The sequence below is a fragment of the Gobius niger genome, assembly GCF_951799975.1.
Source record: "Gobius niger genome assembly, chromosome: 12".
NCBI lineage: Eukaryota > Metazoa > Chordata > Actinopteri > Gobiiformes > Gobiidae > Gobius > Gobius niger.
The window spans coordinates 1,939,312-1,954,425 of NC_136863.1; the positions used below are offsets into that span (position 1 = coordinate 1,939,312).

General features: G+C 41.5%; 1 protein-coding gene across 1 annotated transcript in view; it reads right to left on the minus strand.

Moving 5' to 3' along the window:
• Positions 1–3,485: 3,485 nt before the first annotated feature.
• Positions 3,486–15,114, minus strand: part of slc18a2 (solute carrier family 18 member 2) — a 58,822-nt gene continuing 47,193 nt past the window's right edge. The window contains exons 10-15 of the mRNA XM_079567117.1: positions 14,218–14,296; positions 11,924–11,975; positions 8,445–8,508; positions 6,937–7,056; positions 6,715–6,848; positions 3,486–3,617 (exon numbers count right to left, since the gene is read on the minus strand). Coding sequence (XP_079423243.1) covers positions 3,504–3,617; positions 6,715–6,848; positions 6,937–7,056; positions 8,445–8,508; positions 11,924–11,975; positions 14,218–14,296 — 563 coding nt within the window. The 3' untranslated portion in view covers positions 3,486–3,503. The remainder of the gene's footprint in view (positions 3,618–6,714; positions 6,849–6,936; positions 7,057–8,444; positions 8,509–11,923; positions 11,976–14,217; positions 14,297–15,114) is intronic.

Genomic DNA, 15,114 nt, shown 5'->3' on the forward strand with positions numbered 1-15,114 from the left:
AAGGAAAGAAAGAAAGAAAGAAAGAAAGAAGGAAAGAAAGAAGGAAAGAAGAAAGAAAGAAGAAAGAAAGAAGGAAGGAAAGAAGAAAGAAAGAAAGAAGGAAAGAAAGAAGGAAAGAAGGAAAGAAAGAAAGAAAGTAATAAAGGATGGATAGAAGATCCTAAAGTTTAGTTCCGTTGCACATGCACCTCCCGGTCTCCCACAAAGGAAATGACCATATTTGGATCGCAGCCTTCCGTGCTACACGTGGACACCCAACCCCTGAGGATAAATGAAGACAAAGAGGCGCAGTCGGGTTTAAGGCACTGACAGATTTTTAAATAAGACTCTGTTCGGGACAGAGGCAGCTCACCACATTTCGGACACAGGACGTCTCAAACAGGCGCGACACTTACAGGGTTTTTCAAAATAAAACGACAGAGAAGACACAAGTTTCAGAATAAAAGAGGTCCACGCTCGTAAGGCTCTCGGCTCCGGAACGCACACGGACAAACAGAGAGAGAGGGGGAACGGGACGCCGGACGGGACGCCGGACGGGACGCCGGACGGGACGCCTGACGGGACGAGACGCCGGACGGTACGAGACGCCGGACGGGACGAGACGCCTGACGGGACGGGGCGCCTCACGGGACGAGATGCCTGACGGGACGAGACACCTGACAGGATGCTCCAACCGAACGTGGCGGCCATCTTGTCTGAAGACATGGGCTGTGTCCGAATGTCCAGAGAGAAAAAAGTAGTGCACTCGAAATTTCCCACAATGCATCTGGAAAAGTAGTGAGCATCGATGGTCACTAAACGGGTCAATATAGACCACAATGCATTGCGAGAGTGGGAGAAGAGCCTGACAGAGACAGGTCTGTGAACTAAACACGACTGAAGTAAATCAGCTGTTTCAGTCGAGTGTTTGTGTTTCTCAGGAATAAACGACCTAAATATGAACGGCTACGGTGACAAGATGCTAACGTTAGCTGCTAACCTTTAGCTGGAGCTGTTAAATGACCGATAGCTTCATTCTAACGTTAGCTGCTAACCTTTAGCTTGAGCTGTTAAATGGCCGATAGCTTCATGCTAACGTTAGCTGCTAACCTTTAGCTGGAGCGGTTAAATGACCGATAGCTTCATTCTAACGTTAGCTGCTAACCTTTAGCTGGAGCTGTTAAATGACCGATAGCTTCATGCTAACGTTAGCTGCTAACCTTTAGCTGGAGCTGTTAAATGACCGACAGCTTCATGCTAACGTTAGCTGCTAACCTTTAGCTGGAGCTGTTAAATGACCGACAGCTTCATGCTAACGTTAGCTGCTAACCTTTAGCTGGAGCTGTTAAATGACCGACAGCTTCATGCTAACGTTAGCTGCTAACCTTTAGCTGGAGCTGTTAAATGACCGACAGTGCCCTCTTGAATAATCCAAGTCATTCATGTAAAATCCATGTGAAATAAAGCGTATCTGACTCGTATTTATCCATAAATATTCCACTGTCTCTGAGTTTGGTTTTTATCACAGAAATACTTTATTCCCGGAGTTTATTGAACATTTATCAGATGTAGTCGCTCAATCTGCTGGTGTTCGGACACCGGGCTCTGACCGACTCTCGGCGTCTCTGAGCTCACGCTGGAGTGACTTTTTTTTTCTTCCTTTTTTTGTGATGATATAGTCGACTATACAGTGCGGCCTATGTAGTGAATGAGGGGTTAGGGACGAGGGTGGACATTCGGATACAGACATGGTTTTACTTTGGCAACGTCCTCCTTTCTTTGTGGTTTTGCTAACCTGGCGGCCATCTTAGGTCACTCCACTAAAGGGCCCGTCTCACCGGCCTGGAGACGAGGCTGGAGACTCGAGTCGTCCCCTGGAGATGAGGCGAGTCTCCACCTGGTCTCCATGTGGGCGTGGTCTCAGGAGGTTGTGTTGTGAATAATAATTGTTCTCCTCGACCTGTGAGAGTCAAGGTCTCAGAGACATTTCAGGGACGTCACAGAGACAACCTAGTGTCGCCACAGCTGCCTGAGACCTCGCGGAGACCTCTCGGAGACCACGCGGAGACCTCTCGGAGACCACGCAGAGACCTCTCGGAGACCACAGGGACACTTTAACCCCTTTAACCCCTTAACCCCCACCTGAACCGAGCACATTTTCTCCAGATTCCCCAAAATCTAAAAGCTCCTTGACTGCAGCTTACAGCCTGTAGGCCAGGGTGACATCTCATTTGAAAGCTAAGACCTACAATACGGATCTAAGCGCTTTCCTCGATTTTTGTAGGTTTTGGTCATAAAAACAACAAAAAAGCAAACTTTCTACAGTTTGGCTTTACCCCAATCCAAAAGCTTCTGGAAAAAAGGTGAGAAAATAGCGACAGAACTGAGACGAAAACAATGATGATGTGACAAAAAAGTGAGAGAACTTTGACAAAAATGTGACGAAAAAATGACAAAAAGTGTGACAAAAAAGTGAGAAAAATGACAATAAATGTGACAAAAAAATGACGAAAAAATGACAAAAATGTGACAAAAAAGTGACAAAAAAATGACAAAAAAGTGACAAAAAAGTGACAAAAAAGTGACAAAAAAATGACAAAAATGACAATAAATGTGACAAAAAAGTGACAAAAAAGTGACGAAAAAATGACGAAAAAATAACAAAAAAGTGACAAAAAAGTGACAAAAAAGTGACAAAAAAATGACAATAAATGTGACAAAAAAGTGACGAAAAAATGACAAAAATGTGACAAAAAAATTACAAAAAATGTGTCAAAAAAGACAAAAAAATTACAATAAATGTGACAAAAAAGTGACAAAAAAATTACAACAAATGTGACAAAAAAGTGACGAGAAATGACAAAAAAGTGACAAAAAATGCTAAAAATTTGACAAAAAACCCCCCAAAATGACCAAAAAATACAAAAAAAAATACAAAAAATTACAAAAAATGCGACAAAAAAAAATGACATAAAAGTTACAAAAATGAGTTGAATAACCCCCCCCCCCCAAAAAAAAAAGATGGAAAAAATCTGATGACGTGAGGAAAAAGATCCATTTAGATGAGTTTTGTAGATCTTAGCTTTCAAATGAGGTGTTACACTGGCCTACAGGATTTGGGAGAAAAAGCTCTCGGTTCAGGCGGGAGTTAAGAGGTTAAACACGAGTTGCTTTTCCCTAAAGTCTGAAAGATAAATCTAAAATATCTTTGTCAGCTTCTGTCAGTAGTTCCTCCACATTAGGACATGGAGGAACATGAAGGAACAGACTTAGCTTTAACATTTTTAACCTGTTTATTCACGCCTGTTCTATCATCATCGAAGTTCAAGCACGAACCAAACGGACACAAGGCGGCGCTGTTCCCCCTCTCTGCGGCTACACACACAACGGACAACATTCACCAGAGAAATCCAGACTCGTTTTTTTTTCTTCATTTTTTTTTTCCCCAACGATTTTTTTGTCTTTTTTCCATCTTTGTTCAGTTTTTTACGACAAAATAGATCTCTGCGGAGGATCTGGTGGCGTTAATCGTAGTCCTCGTCGTAGTCCTCGTCCAGGTCCGGGTCGTGGCCCTGATACGGGTCCTGCGTGGAGTACGTCCGGGTCTTCATGGAGCAGTTGGAGTCCATCAGGATCGCCTGGAAGAGAAGGACGAGTGTGGCTTCAGCAAAGAGGAGGAACGAGGAGGAGGATCCCCCACACTGGTCACATATGTTAAAGAACAATCTTTCACACTGGTCACTTTGGTTTAAAGAGTAACTAAACACCAAATCCACTTTTTTTTGCTGATAAACGGTCTAAATGGTTGTTGAATAGAGTTAGCTACATGTCCCAGTCAATATGTTGACATTTGGTGCAAACTTGTTCAAAATCTCACTTTTGTGTCTAAAACCGCAGGGTTAGCGCCTCTAATGGTTTCACGCAGCAACTACATTAGATTTTTTGCGGTTGGAAGAGAGTGTGTCCACGGCGTCCACAAAACGTCATCAGTTCTGCCCGTGGTTCTGCCTCTGTGGCCCCGCCCACACACGCCTCTGTGGCCCCGCCCACACACGCCTCTGTGGCCCCGCCCACACACGCCTCTGTGGCCCTGCCCACTCACGCCTCCGTCACGTAGCAACCAGGACACGCGTCGTGCACACACCGCCTGAGCTCATGAGTCAAACCAGTAGATGGCGCCTCTGCGATGCTCACACTTCGGCTGAGGTGGTGCAGAGCAGTGTTTTTCAACCACTGTGCCGTGGCACACTAGTGTGCCGTGAGATATTGTCTGGTGTGCCGGCAGAGTAACCATATTATACTCTATGGAAGAGTATAATATGGTTACTCTGCCGATCACGAGACAGCATCGACACTCGAAAACGGTTTTGTGGATAATGATGCATTTGTTTAAAAAAAAAAAAACTTGGTGAGATTGGATAATTTCCCAAGGCACACCAGACAAAATCTCACGGCACACGAGTGTGCCACGGCACAGTGGTTGAAAAACACTGCTATACGGCGTTCCTAGCCAAGACACTTTGATGAGAACATTTTCTGCTGGTGGCGCCTCGTGATTATTTCAATGAAAAAAATGTGCCCTGGCTCAACAAAGGTTGAAAAACGCTGGTGTAGAGGAATAAATCCCTTAGAAAAGCTCCTGTGCGATGCTCTCTCTCTGTTCGCAGTCACTGACAGCGAGCGAGTCGTCTACCAGCGGCCATCTTTTTTTTTTTTTTTTCGTAGGATAGTTGCTACTAGTGTTGCGGGTTCCACCGTCGTCTTTACAGCAGGTTTTTGGCGTAAATATACGTCGGATTTTCATGAAACAAGCAGCGTTTTGCAGCTTGTGATCCAGAGAACGCTTTTGTGGAGCTCATGTCTCCTGTTGTCCAGCATATGTGCGACTGTGTGTGACTTCGCGTTAGGCCGACCTCTGCTCTTCCTCTCTCCCTCTTGCCCAGCGCTCTTCAGAGGGAGAGAGAGAGAGCGCGATGACACGCCGGTGCTGTTCATACGGATCATATTTGTAACGCGTAATATTTAATGGTTGCGAGTGTGGGGCGGGTTGTAAAAATAGAACAACGTCGGGTTAGAACCTGCTCCAAATGCGGGACCGCGGGTTGAAAAAAACCCTGACCCGCATCACTAGTTGCTACATCAAGCAATCACAAGTCATGAGACTGTACCAACTCTCTACGAAAAAATAAACCTTGCGCACAGTCGTGTAACAGCTGTCTGTCAGTCCTGTCAGATCGAGGGGCCTGGTCTGAGACTGTCAACAGAGCAGACCCCGCCCACACACTCACCCCCCTCGTCTCCCCCAAAGCCTCCGACACCACCCCTTTCTCAGCAATTTTTGACTTGTGTTTGTGGGTGGGGAAAGGCTCTGCCACGCCCGTTTAGTTGCACTTTAAGAACAATCTCCCACACTGGTCACATCGGTTTAAGAACAATCTTAAAGGTCTGGAGCGTGTGAAGGTCTGGAGCGTGTGAAGGTCTGGAGCGTGTGAGGGTCTGGAGCGTGTGAAGGTCTGGAGCGTGTGAAGGTCTGGAGCGTGTGATGGTCTGGAGCGTGTGGAGCGTGTGAAGGTCTGGAGCGTGTGATGGTCTGGAGCGTGTGGAGCGTGTGAAGGTCTGGAGCGTGTGATGGTCTGGAGCGTGTGAAGGTCTGGAGCATGTGAGGGTCTGGAGCGTGTGAAGGTCTGGAGCGTGTGGAGCGTGTGAAGGTCTGGAGCGTGTGATGGTCTGGAGTGTGTGAAGGTCTGGAGCGTGTGAAGGTCTGGAGCGTGTGATGGTCTGGAGCGTGTGGAGCGTGTGAAGGTCTGGAGCGTGTGATGGTCTGGAGCGTGTGGAGCGTGTGAAGGTCTGGAGCATGTGAGGGTCTGGAGCGTGTGATGGTCTGGAGCGTGTGGAGCGTGTGAAGGTCTGGAGCGTGTGATGGTCTGGAGCGTGTGGAGCGTGTGAAGGTCTGGAGCATGTGAGGGTCTGGAGCGTGTGATGGTCTGGAGCGTGTGATGGTCTGGAGCGTGTGATGGTCTGGAGCGTGTGATGGTCTGGAGCGTGTGGAGCGTGTGAAGGTCTGGAGCGTGTGATGGTCTGGAGCGTGTGAAGGTCTGGAGTGTGTGGAGCGTGTGAAGGTCGGGAGCGTGTGATGGTCTGGAGCGTGTGAAGGTCTGGAGTGTGTGGAGCGTGTGAAGGTCGGGAGCGTGTGATGGTCTGGAGCGTGTGGAGCGTGTGAAGGTCTGGAGCGTGTGATGGTCTGGAGTGTGTGATGGTCTGGAGTGTGTGGAGCGTGTGAAGGTCGGGAGCGTGTGAAGGTCTGGAGTGTGTGGAGCGTGTGAAGGTCTGGAGTGTGTGGAGTGTGTGAAGGTCTGGAGCGTGTGAAGGTCTGGAGTGTGTGGAGCGTGTGAAGGTCGGGAGCGTGTGATGGTCTGGAGCGTGTGGAGCGTGTGAAGGTCTGGAGCGTGTGATGGTCTGGAGCGTGTGAAGGTCTGGAGTGTGTGGAGCGTGTGAAGGTCGGGAGCGTGTGAAGGTCTGGAGTGTGTGGAGCGTGTGAAGGTCGGGAGCGTGTGATGGTCTGGAGCGTGTGGAGCGTGTGAAGGTCTGGAGTGTGTGGAGTTTGTGAGGGTCTGGAGCGTGTGGAGCGTGTGAAGGTCTGGAGCATGTGGAGCGTGTGAAGGTCTGGAGCGTGTGGAGTTTGTGAGGGTGTGGAGCGTGTGGAGCGTGTAAAGATCTGCAGCGTGTGAGTCTTACGATCTTCTCCTCGCTGCCCGGAGGATTCCTGAGGAAAATACAGAGCGGCGCGAACAGCACGTCCACGAGGCCGATGATGGTCATGAGCCACGGGAACCCGATGCTCTCGGCGACGGAGCCTCCGATGGACGGACCTGAGGACAGAGAGAGAGAAAGAACTTCAAAGGTGCTTCATGGTCGAGCTGGGCCACAGGATCTCCAGGGGTTTCAGAGTTTTCTCACCGAGAGCGAAGCCCATGCAGAACGCCACGTCAGCGATGGCGTAAACGCTCCCGTAAACCGACACGTGCCGCAGGTCCACCAGGTAACCCATGATGGGCATCATCGAGGAGTCCACCATACCTGAAACACGAGTAACAGTCATTATATTTAATAAACTACCATCGAGGAGTCCACCATACCTGAAACACGAGAGTCATTACATTTAATAAACTACCATCGAGGAGTCCACCATACCTGAAACACGAGAGTCATTACATTTAATAAACTACCATCGAGGAGTCCACCATACCTGAAACACGAGCAACAGTCATTACATTTAATAAACTACCATCGAGGAGTCCACCATACCTGAAACACGAGAAACTGTCAGTATATTTAATAAACTACCATTGAGGAGTCCACCATACCTGATAGTCATTATATAAATAAATACATAAATAATGAAATAAATACAAAAAAGAAATACATAAATAAATAAATGAATAAATACATTTATAAATAAACAAATATAAGAAAATAAATATATGAATAAATACATACATAAATAAATAAAAGAAAAATAAATAAATATATAAATAAATAAATAAATAAAAGAAAATAAATCAATAAATAAAAGAAAATAAATAAATAAATAAATATATAAATAAATAAAAGAAAATAAATAAATAAATATAAGAAAATAAATAAATAAATATATAAATAAATAAATATAAGAAAATAAATATATGAATAAATAAATAAATAAAAGAAAAATAAATAAATATATATATAAATAAATAAATACATAAATAAATAAAAGAAAATAAATAAATAAATAAATATATAAATAAATAAAAGAAAATAAATATATAAATAAAAGAAAATACATATATAAATAAATAAATAAATGAAAAATAAATAAATAAATAAATAAATAAATAAATAAATAAATGAAAATAAATAAATAAATAAAAGAAAATAAATAATTAAATAAATAAAAGAAAAATAAATAAATATATAAATAAATACATACATAAATATAAGAAAATAAATAAATAAATATATAAATAAATGAATACATACATACATACATACATAAATACATAAATAATTAAATACATAAATAAATGAATGCACTTATAACAAATGCATTTCTTTCTTCTTCTTTCTATATTTATTTATTTATTCATTGTTTTGGCAGCCATGGTCCTCCATAAAACAGCTCCGGGAAAAATCATCAAACATGTTCTAGATTGTACAGTTTAGATTTATAGGCTGTTAAACATGGCATTTGTTTTTCATTTCGGGGGCTCTAGAAAAGAAGAGACTGAGTGATCATCTTCATCAGCTGGGTTTGAGTTTATGAGGATAAATGACCTCGCTGCAGTAGAAGCACGATGTCAATAACATGAGGAAATAGCTGAGCGGTTTAAAGGTTCAGATTCCCTTAACCTTCGACCTCTGAGCGGTAAAGCTAACGCCTGACCCGGTTTCCGTCCCCAGACTTGTGAAAGAAAGAAAGAACTGACCGATGGCGAATCCCACGCCGAAGTTGGGCAGGATGAGGCCGTAGATGTCTCTGGCGAAAGGCACCTGGAAAACACACGGAGACGTTTAGGTTCACAGCTTTGTTTACAGGACAAGACTCAGGTCAGGGTTAACCTCTTAACTCCCGCCTGAACCGAGAGGATCTTCTTCCTCACGTCATCACATTTTTTTCCATCTTTTTTTTTTTTGGTATTTAACTCATTTTTGTAACTTTTTAGTCACATTTTTGTCATTTTTTTGGTCAAATTTTTATCACACTTTTGTCACATTTTTGTCATTTTTTGTCATTTTTTTGTCACATTTTTGTCACATTTTTGTCATTTTTTTGTCATTTTTTGGTCAAATTTTTATCACATTTTTGTCATTTTTTGTCATTTTTTGTCATTTTTTGGGTAATTTTTCCGTCACATTTTTGTAATTTTTTTGTCAAATTTTTATCAAATTTTTGTCATTTTTTTGTCATTTTTTTGTCATTTTTTTGTCACATTTTGTCACAGTTTTGTCATTTTTTGTCATTTTTTGTCATTTTTTGTCATTTTTTGTCATTTTTTGTCACAGTTTTGTCACATTTTTTGTCATTTTTTTTGTCACATTTTGTCACATTTTTTGTCATTTTTTGTCACATTTTTGTCATTTTTTGGGTCACATTTTGTCACATTTTTGTCACATTTTTTGTCATTTTTTTGTCACATTTTGTCACAGTTTTGTCATTTTTTCGTCCATTTTTTGTCACATTTTGTCATTTTTTTTGGTCAATTTTTTATCACATTTTTGTCACATTTTTGTCATTTTTTGGGTCACATTTTGTCACAGTTTTGTCATTTTTTGTCACATTTTTGTCACATTTTTTGTCATTTTTTTGTCACACTTTTGTCACATTTTTGTCACAGTTTTGTCATTTTTTGTCATATTTTTGTCACATTTTTGTCATTTTTTTGTCACATTTTTGTCATTTTTTTGTCAATTTCTTGTAACATTTTTGTGACATTTTTGCCACCTTTTCATAAATTTTTCGTCACTTTTTTGTCACATTTCCATCATTGTTTTCATCTCAGTTCTGTCACTATTTTCTCACCTTTTTTCCAGAAGCTTTTGGATTGGGGTAAAGCCAAACTGGAGAAAACGTGCTCGGCTCAGGTGGGAGTTAAGGGGTTAAGAAGCATCTGAGGGTCAGGTGACCGTCTCCCATAAACCCCCGGCTCGTGCGAGGTCTGAAGTCAAACCTCTCAGAGTCACAGATCACATTAACACGGCTCTAATCTCATCAGCCTGTCGCTCTGTGCCACACAGCCCTCACCCTGATGCCCTCCCAGCCTCCAGCGCCTCCTGCTCACACAGCACGGAGTCGCTCAGTTAAACATCCTGGTTATTAACGGGTTCATGTAAACACTGAATCCTGAGCACGTGCGAACTCTGACACAGACACGGCAGGAGCAAAAACCTGGGATTTTAAAACGTTATATCTTCAACACGACACTGAAGGAACCTTAAAAAGCTCATCTTCACAACGTCAAGGCCTCCTCTCATGTCTGGATGCTTAACCCCTTAACTCCCACCTGAACCGAGCACATTTTCTCCAGCTTTACCCCAATCCAAAAGCTTCTGGAAAAAAGGTTTGAAAATAGCAGCAAAAAATGACAGAAATGGATAAAAATTTCACAAGAGTGAGAATAATATGACGAAAAATTGAGAAAAAATGGACGAAAAAGTGACAAAAAAATTAAGAAAAATTGACAAAAAAAAATCGAAAAAATTGACAAAAAAGTGAGAAAAAAGTCACGAAAAATGTACAAAAAATGACAGAAATTGATAAAATTTAGACAAAAAATTGAGAAAAAATTGACAAAAAATTGAGAAAAAATTGATGAAAAAATAAAACAAAATTGACAAAAAAGTGAGAAAAAAGTCACGAAAAATGTACAAAAAATGACAGAAATTGATAAAAATTTGACAAAAAATGGACAAAAAAAAAATTGAAAAATTGGATGAAAAAGTGACAAAAAACTCATTTGACAAAAGTGAGACGACTGCCCAAGAAAAAAAGTGATGAAAAAAAATCTGATGATGTGAGGAAAAAGATCAATTGAGTTTTGTAGATCTTAGCTTTCAAATGAGGCGTTACACTGGCCTACAGGATTTGGGTAAAGCTGAACTGGAGAAAATGCTCTCGGTTCAGGCGGGAGTTAAGACAATAGAACAATAGAAAGTATATTCAGTTCCATGTCGTCCTGTTACCTCGACAGTGGACCTATTATGGGGGGGCTGACTTTACACAAGTGGCCTATAAGCACCGGGAAGCTTTTAGATTTGGGTAAAGCCGAACTGGAGGAAATGCGTTTTGTTAAGAGGTTAATTCGCCTGAACTTTACATCAACAACATGTACAACAGGTGATTCTGACCCTCAGGATGGGACGAATGCAGAGACAAATTTCACATTCACCGTATTGGAATAATTAGATTTTTTTCACCACAAACTTGCTTTACCCAAATCTAAAAGCTTCTAGAAAAAAAACGTCAAAATATCAACAAAAATTCGATGAAAACGCAGCAAAAAAAGCATCATCAGAGACAGTGACAAAACAGTGACAAAAAACCATCATTCATCTCGAATAATGGTTCGAGATGAATGTGAGGTGCATTAAATTATCTGTTTCTGCTCATTAAAGGGGGAACTATATTGTAAGGCGTAATAATACCAGGAGTAGTTCGAAATCCGCGCAGTAATCTTCACTTTACTGTGCGGATGCCAAACTACTCCTGGTATTATTACGCCTTACAATATAGTCCCCCCTTTTATCCGCTTAGAAAATCCACATTGTTTAATTGTGTGTAATTATACTTTGTAGTGGAACACTTCACGTAACCATATTTAAATAGGGAAAACGTGGAAGAGCTCGGTAGCTTCTATCTTGACCTGTTTTGGAGATATAGAGGAGAGAGGGAGAGGCTAAATGCTAACGCCGTCTGCGCTGTGTTTACGTGACTGAAGATCAGACAGGTCCTAAAGAACTCGTCACAGCTCAGGTAAGAACATATCTAACAAAATCCAAGTATGATGTTGCTGAATGTATGATTGATAATGTGTAAGGTTAAATCACAAACGGGTACGTTGCTCCAAGGCTCACTTTGTAATATGTTCTTTTGTACTATTGTTGTAATATACATTTTTATTGTAATGATTTTGGGGTGGGCGTTTATAAGCTTTTGCTTCGGCCCACTCCTTTTGAGCAGAATTCCAACTGCTCGAATAAACTAATAAACTAAACTAAACTAAACTTTCCCCTTTTCACCCTCAGCGTCTGGAAAAACCACTGGCAGATAAAGTCGTTAGTACTGGTGAGTAATTTTCACTCCTTTAAATACTCACTGTCTTTGTTTCGTTCTGATATTACATTGTTGATTTAGAGGAAAACTACTTTGTTCACTTAACAATTGTAAAAGACACAAACAGTGACTCACACAGATGACGCTGAATCCCACCAGGACCATCCCGATCAGAGCACACAGCCACCTGCAACACACGGAGAGCTTTAACCTCACATCTGTCCAGCTGTGAAGCCCAGGGCTGGATCCGCCAGGGGCCGTTTCTTAAATACGGAGTTTAAACATGTTAAAACAAAGCATTTTCCTCCCCCTACATGTTCCTCCGTGTCCTCATGTGTAGAATGAGCTCAGACCTGTTGATTCGGGTCTGAAGCGCCGTCATGCACGAGCTTAATGTAGAAAGTGCAGTTACACGTATGGCCTGAGGAGGCAGTAGTGAGTGTAAAATGGCAAACTCGCATCTAGCCCCTTTAACCCCTTAACCCCCACCTGAACCGAGCACATTCTCTCCAGTTTGGCTTTACCCCAATCCAAAAGCTTCTGGAAAAAAGGTGAGTATTCAGCATTCAGGATTTCTTTCGACAACAGGAGGAAGGGTATAGATTTAATTTTTGGCATAACCATGTGGTGTCTACAAAGACAAACCTTTGGAATTATCTTAGATTATTGAGACATTTTAGACAAATGTTTACAGGACTATGTATAGTAGTGAAAGAAACAGAATGCCATTGTGTGTATGGCATAGTATATGATAAATAGCTATAATATATAAAATATATGAACAACTTTTTGCTGAAAATACAGAACTGTTCTTCTCCACAAATGTAATTTCAAGTTGCATTGGCCTGTCCTGGACAGAAAGTCTCACCAGCTGTTCCAACCTTAGAATGGCAGATATAGGCTTATTTCAATGGGAGAGGCTCATGTGAGGTGGACATTCTTTTACTTCGGGGCTCACTGTGAGGCCTTAAGTTGAGAAAGTACTGACATGTTATACATTTCCTGAATCCTCAGAGTCTAGAGAGTTGCCCAGTATCAAACATTTGTCTTAGTGATGTTATTTGAAGAAACAGCGTTAAACATAGTTTGTGCTGTTTTTGTGAAAATGGTGAAAAAATGTCCTCAGGTTTGTGTTTGAGGAGCTTTGGTTACCATGGTAATAGTCACAGAGTAGTACATTTGGGCTCAAATGAAACATGAAAATGTCTTCTTTACAATGATACCAAATACAATGTGTAAATCAGTATCTAATGGGCTGGAAATGGCCTCAACCAAAATATGGACCAGTGTCAAAAGCGACTTTTTTGACATGGGGGTGGTTCACTTCAACAGCTGAAAACTCTGATAAAGCTGTAACTCTGAAAAGGCTATCATACAAAAATATAAACCTCAGACATGGACCTGCTTAAAAATCAACGATAGCCTTTGCCACCTTTTCGGTACCGATATTTGGTCTGGCCCATGGACTAATTAAAGGGTCACATGAATTTCAAAACTCCAGTTGTCCGATCCACCAGGAGGAGTTTCTTGCTGTTTGCGGCGTAAAACTATGGAACAGCTTGAATGTGTCACTCAAGAAATGTACCACAGTTTTGCCAATTTAAATCTACGTATAAAAACATGGTCTTCACAAACTATAGAGCTGGATATTAATTATAATTTAAACAACAATTTAAACAATCAGTAACATTATTGTCGCTGGATTTCTATGGCCGTGATGTGTATATTGTGGAAAGACATTCATAGTTTGTAAAACAATTGTTGTAAATATTGTGCAGGTTGTTGTAAAAGAAGAACGATATGAGCTTCTTTTGCTCCTGTAAAAATATCAAGTAGAAAAGGGGGCGGGACTAAATAAGGTCACACTTCAACCCACTCCTTTTTGAACAATTGTCGTATTGATATCCATTACTTGTATTATTAAATTGTTCGAAATAAACTAAACTAACTTGTTTACCTTAATAAATCCTTTCCGTAGTCCCTCTGGGGGTCATACAAGTGTTATAAGTATGTATTATCCTCCCCTACTTGCTCCAGCAATATCCTAATGTGTAGAATGAGCACAGACCTGTTCACCACAACTGCCTCTAAAATCCTGAACTGTCACTCAATAAGGTATTAAAATGGGATGATTGGAGGGTCTTTCCCTGCCTCCGACCCGGAGCCCCAATACACACTAATGTGCTCTCAGTCGTCCACTTTTGGCTCACATGTCTGAGGTCAGTCCTGACTCTATTGTGTCGACAGCTTTCGTTTTGTAGATGATTTTGCAGAACGTTGTTATTAGGTTTATCACGAACAGAAGAAGCTAACGGGCTAACGGGCAAAGCTAACTGCGGGCTAGCACCACTTTAGCAGCGTTTACAGCCGAGTCAGAGTGAAGAAAAACCTCTCCCTCGTGTAATTTGGTTGTGAAGGCGGAGTCTGACCTGCCCATGCGGTGAGCCAGCGTCCCGAAGATGTTGGTCCCGATGAGGTACGAGATGGAGGCCGGGAGGAACGCCACGCCTGGAGACGACAGGTCAAGATCAGACTCAAACTGTAGGCAAAGAAAAGCTAAAGACAAACATTTAAAACATGCTTTAAACCAGGGGTGCCCAAATGTTGGCCCGCCAGAGGGTGAGCATCCGGTTAATAACTCTCTCTCCCGTTCATTCTCAATGGCAAATATGGATGCAGTTCACTTTTTGTCCACCAGCGTCAAATTGGGGGCGCTGTTTCACTCCTTTCACATAGTTAAGGAAACACTGTTCTGGTGTCTTGGTGTTTATCAGAGCGTCGTAGCATCAACTTCCCCATTTTTCCAACTTGTTTTTGCAAAAATCGTTGACATCTATGATTTATAAAAGAATTTATGCTGAACCGACACTTTCAAAATGATATAATGTGGCATTTTGTTTGACTTAAAGACATGAATGAGCTAAAGTCACTGTAGGTGCTGCAGGTACAGGTGGTGCTGTTGTTTCCATTTTGCTCTATATTGCTACAATACTTGATTTTGTTCGACTAAAACTAGGCTTTTGTAGCATGTTTAACCCCTTAACTCCCACCTGAACCGAGCACATTTTTCTCCAGTTTGGCTTTACCCCAATCCAAAAGCTTCTGGAAAAAAGCTGTGAAAAAGCAACAGAACTGAGATGAAAACAATGATGGAAAAGTGACAAAAAAGTGACGGAAAATGGATGAAAAAGTGGCAAAAATGTCACAAGAAATTGACAAAAAATGACCAAAACAATGACCAAAATGTTACAAAATGTGACAAAAAAATTAAAAAAATTGGATGAAAAATGGACAAAAAATGGCAAAAATGTGACAAAAATGTGAAT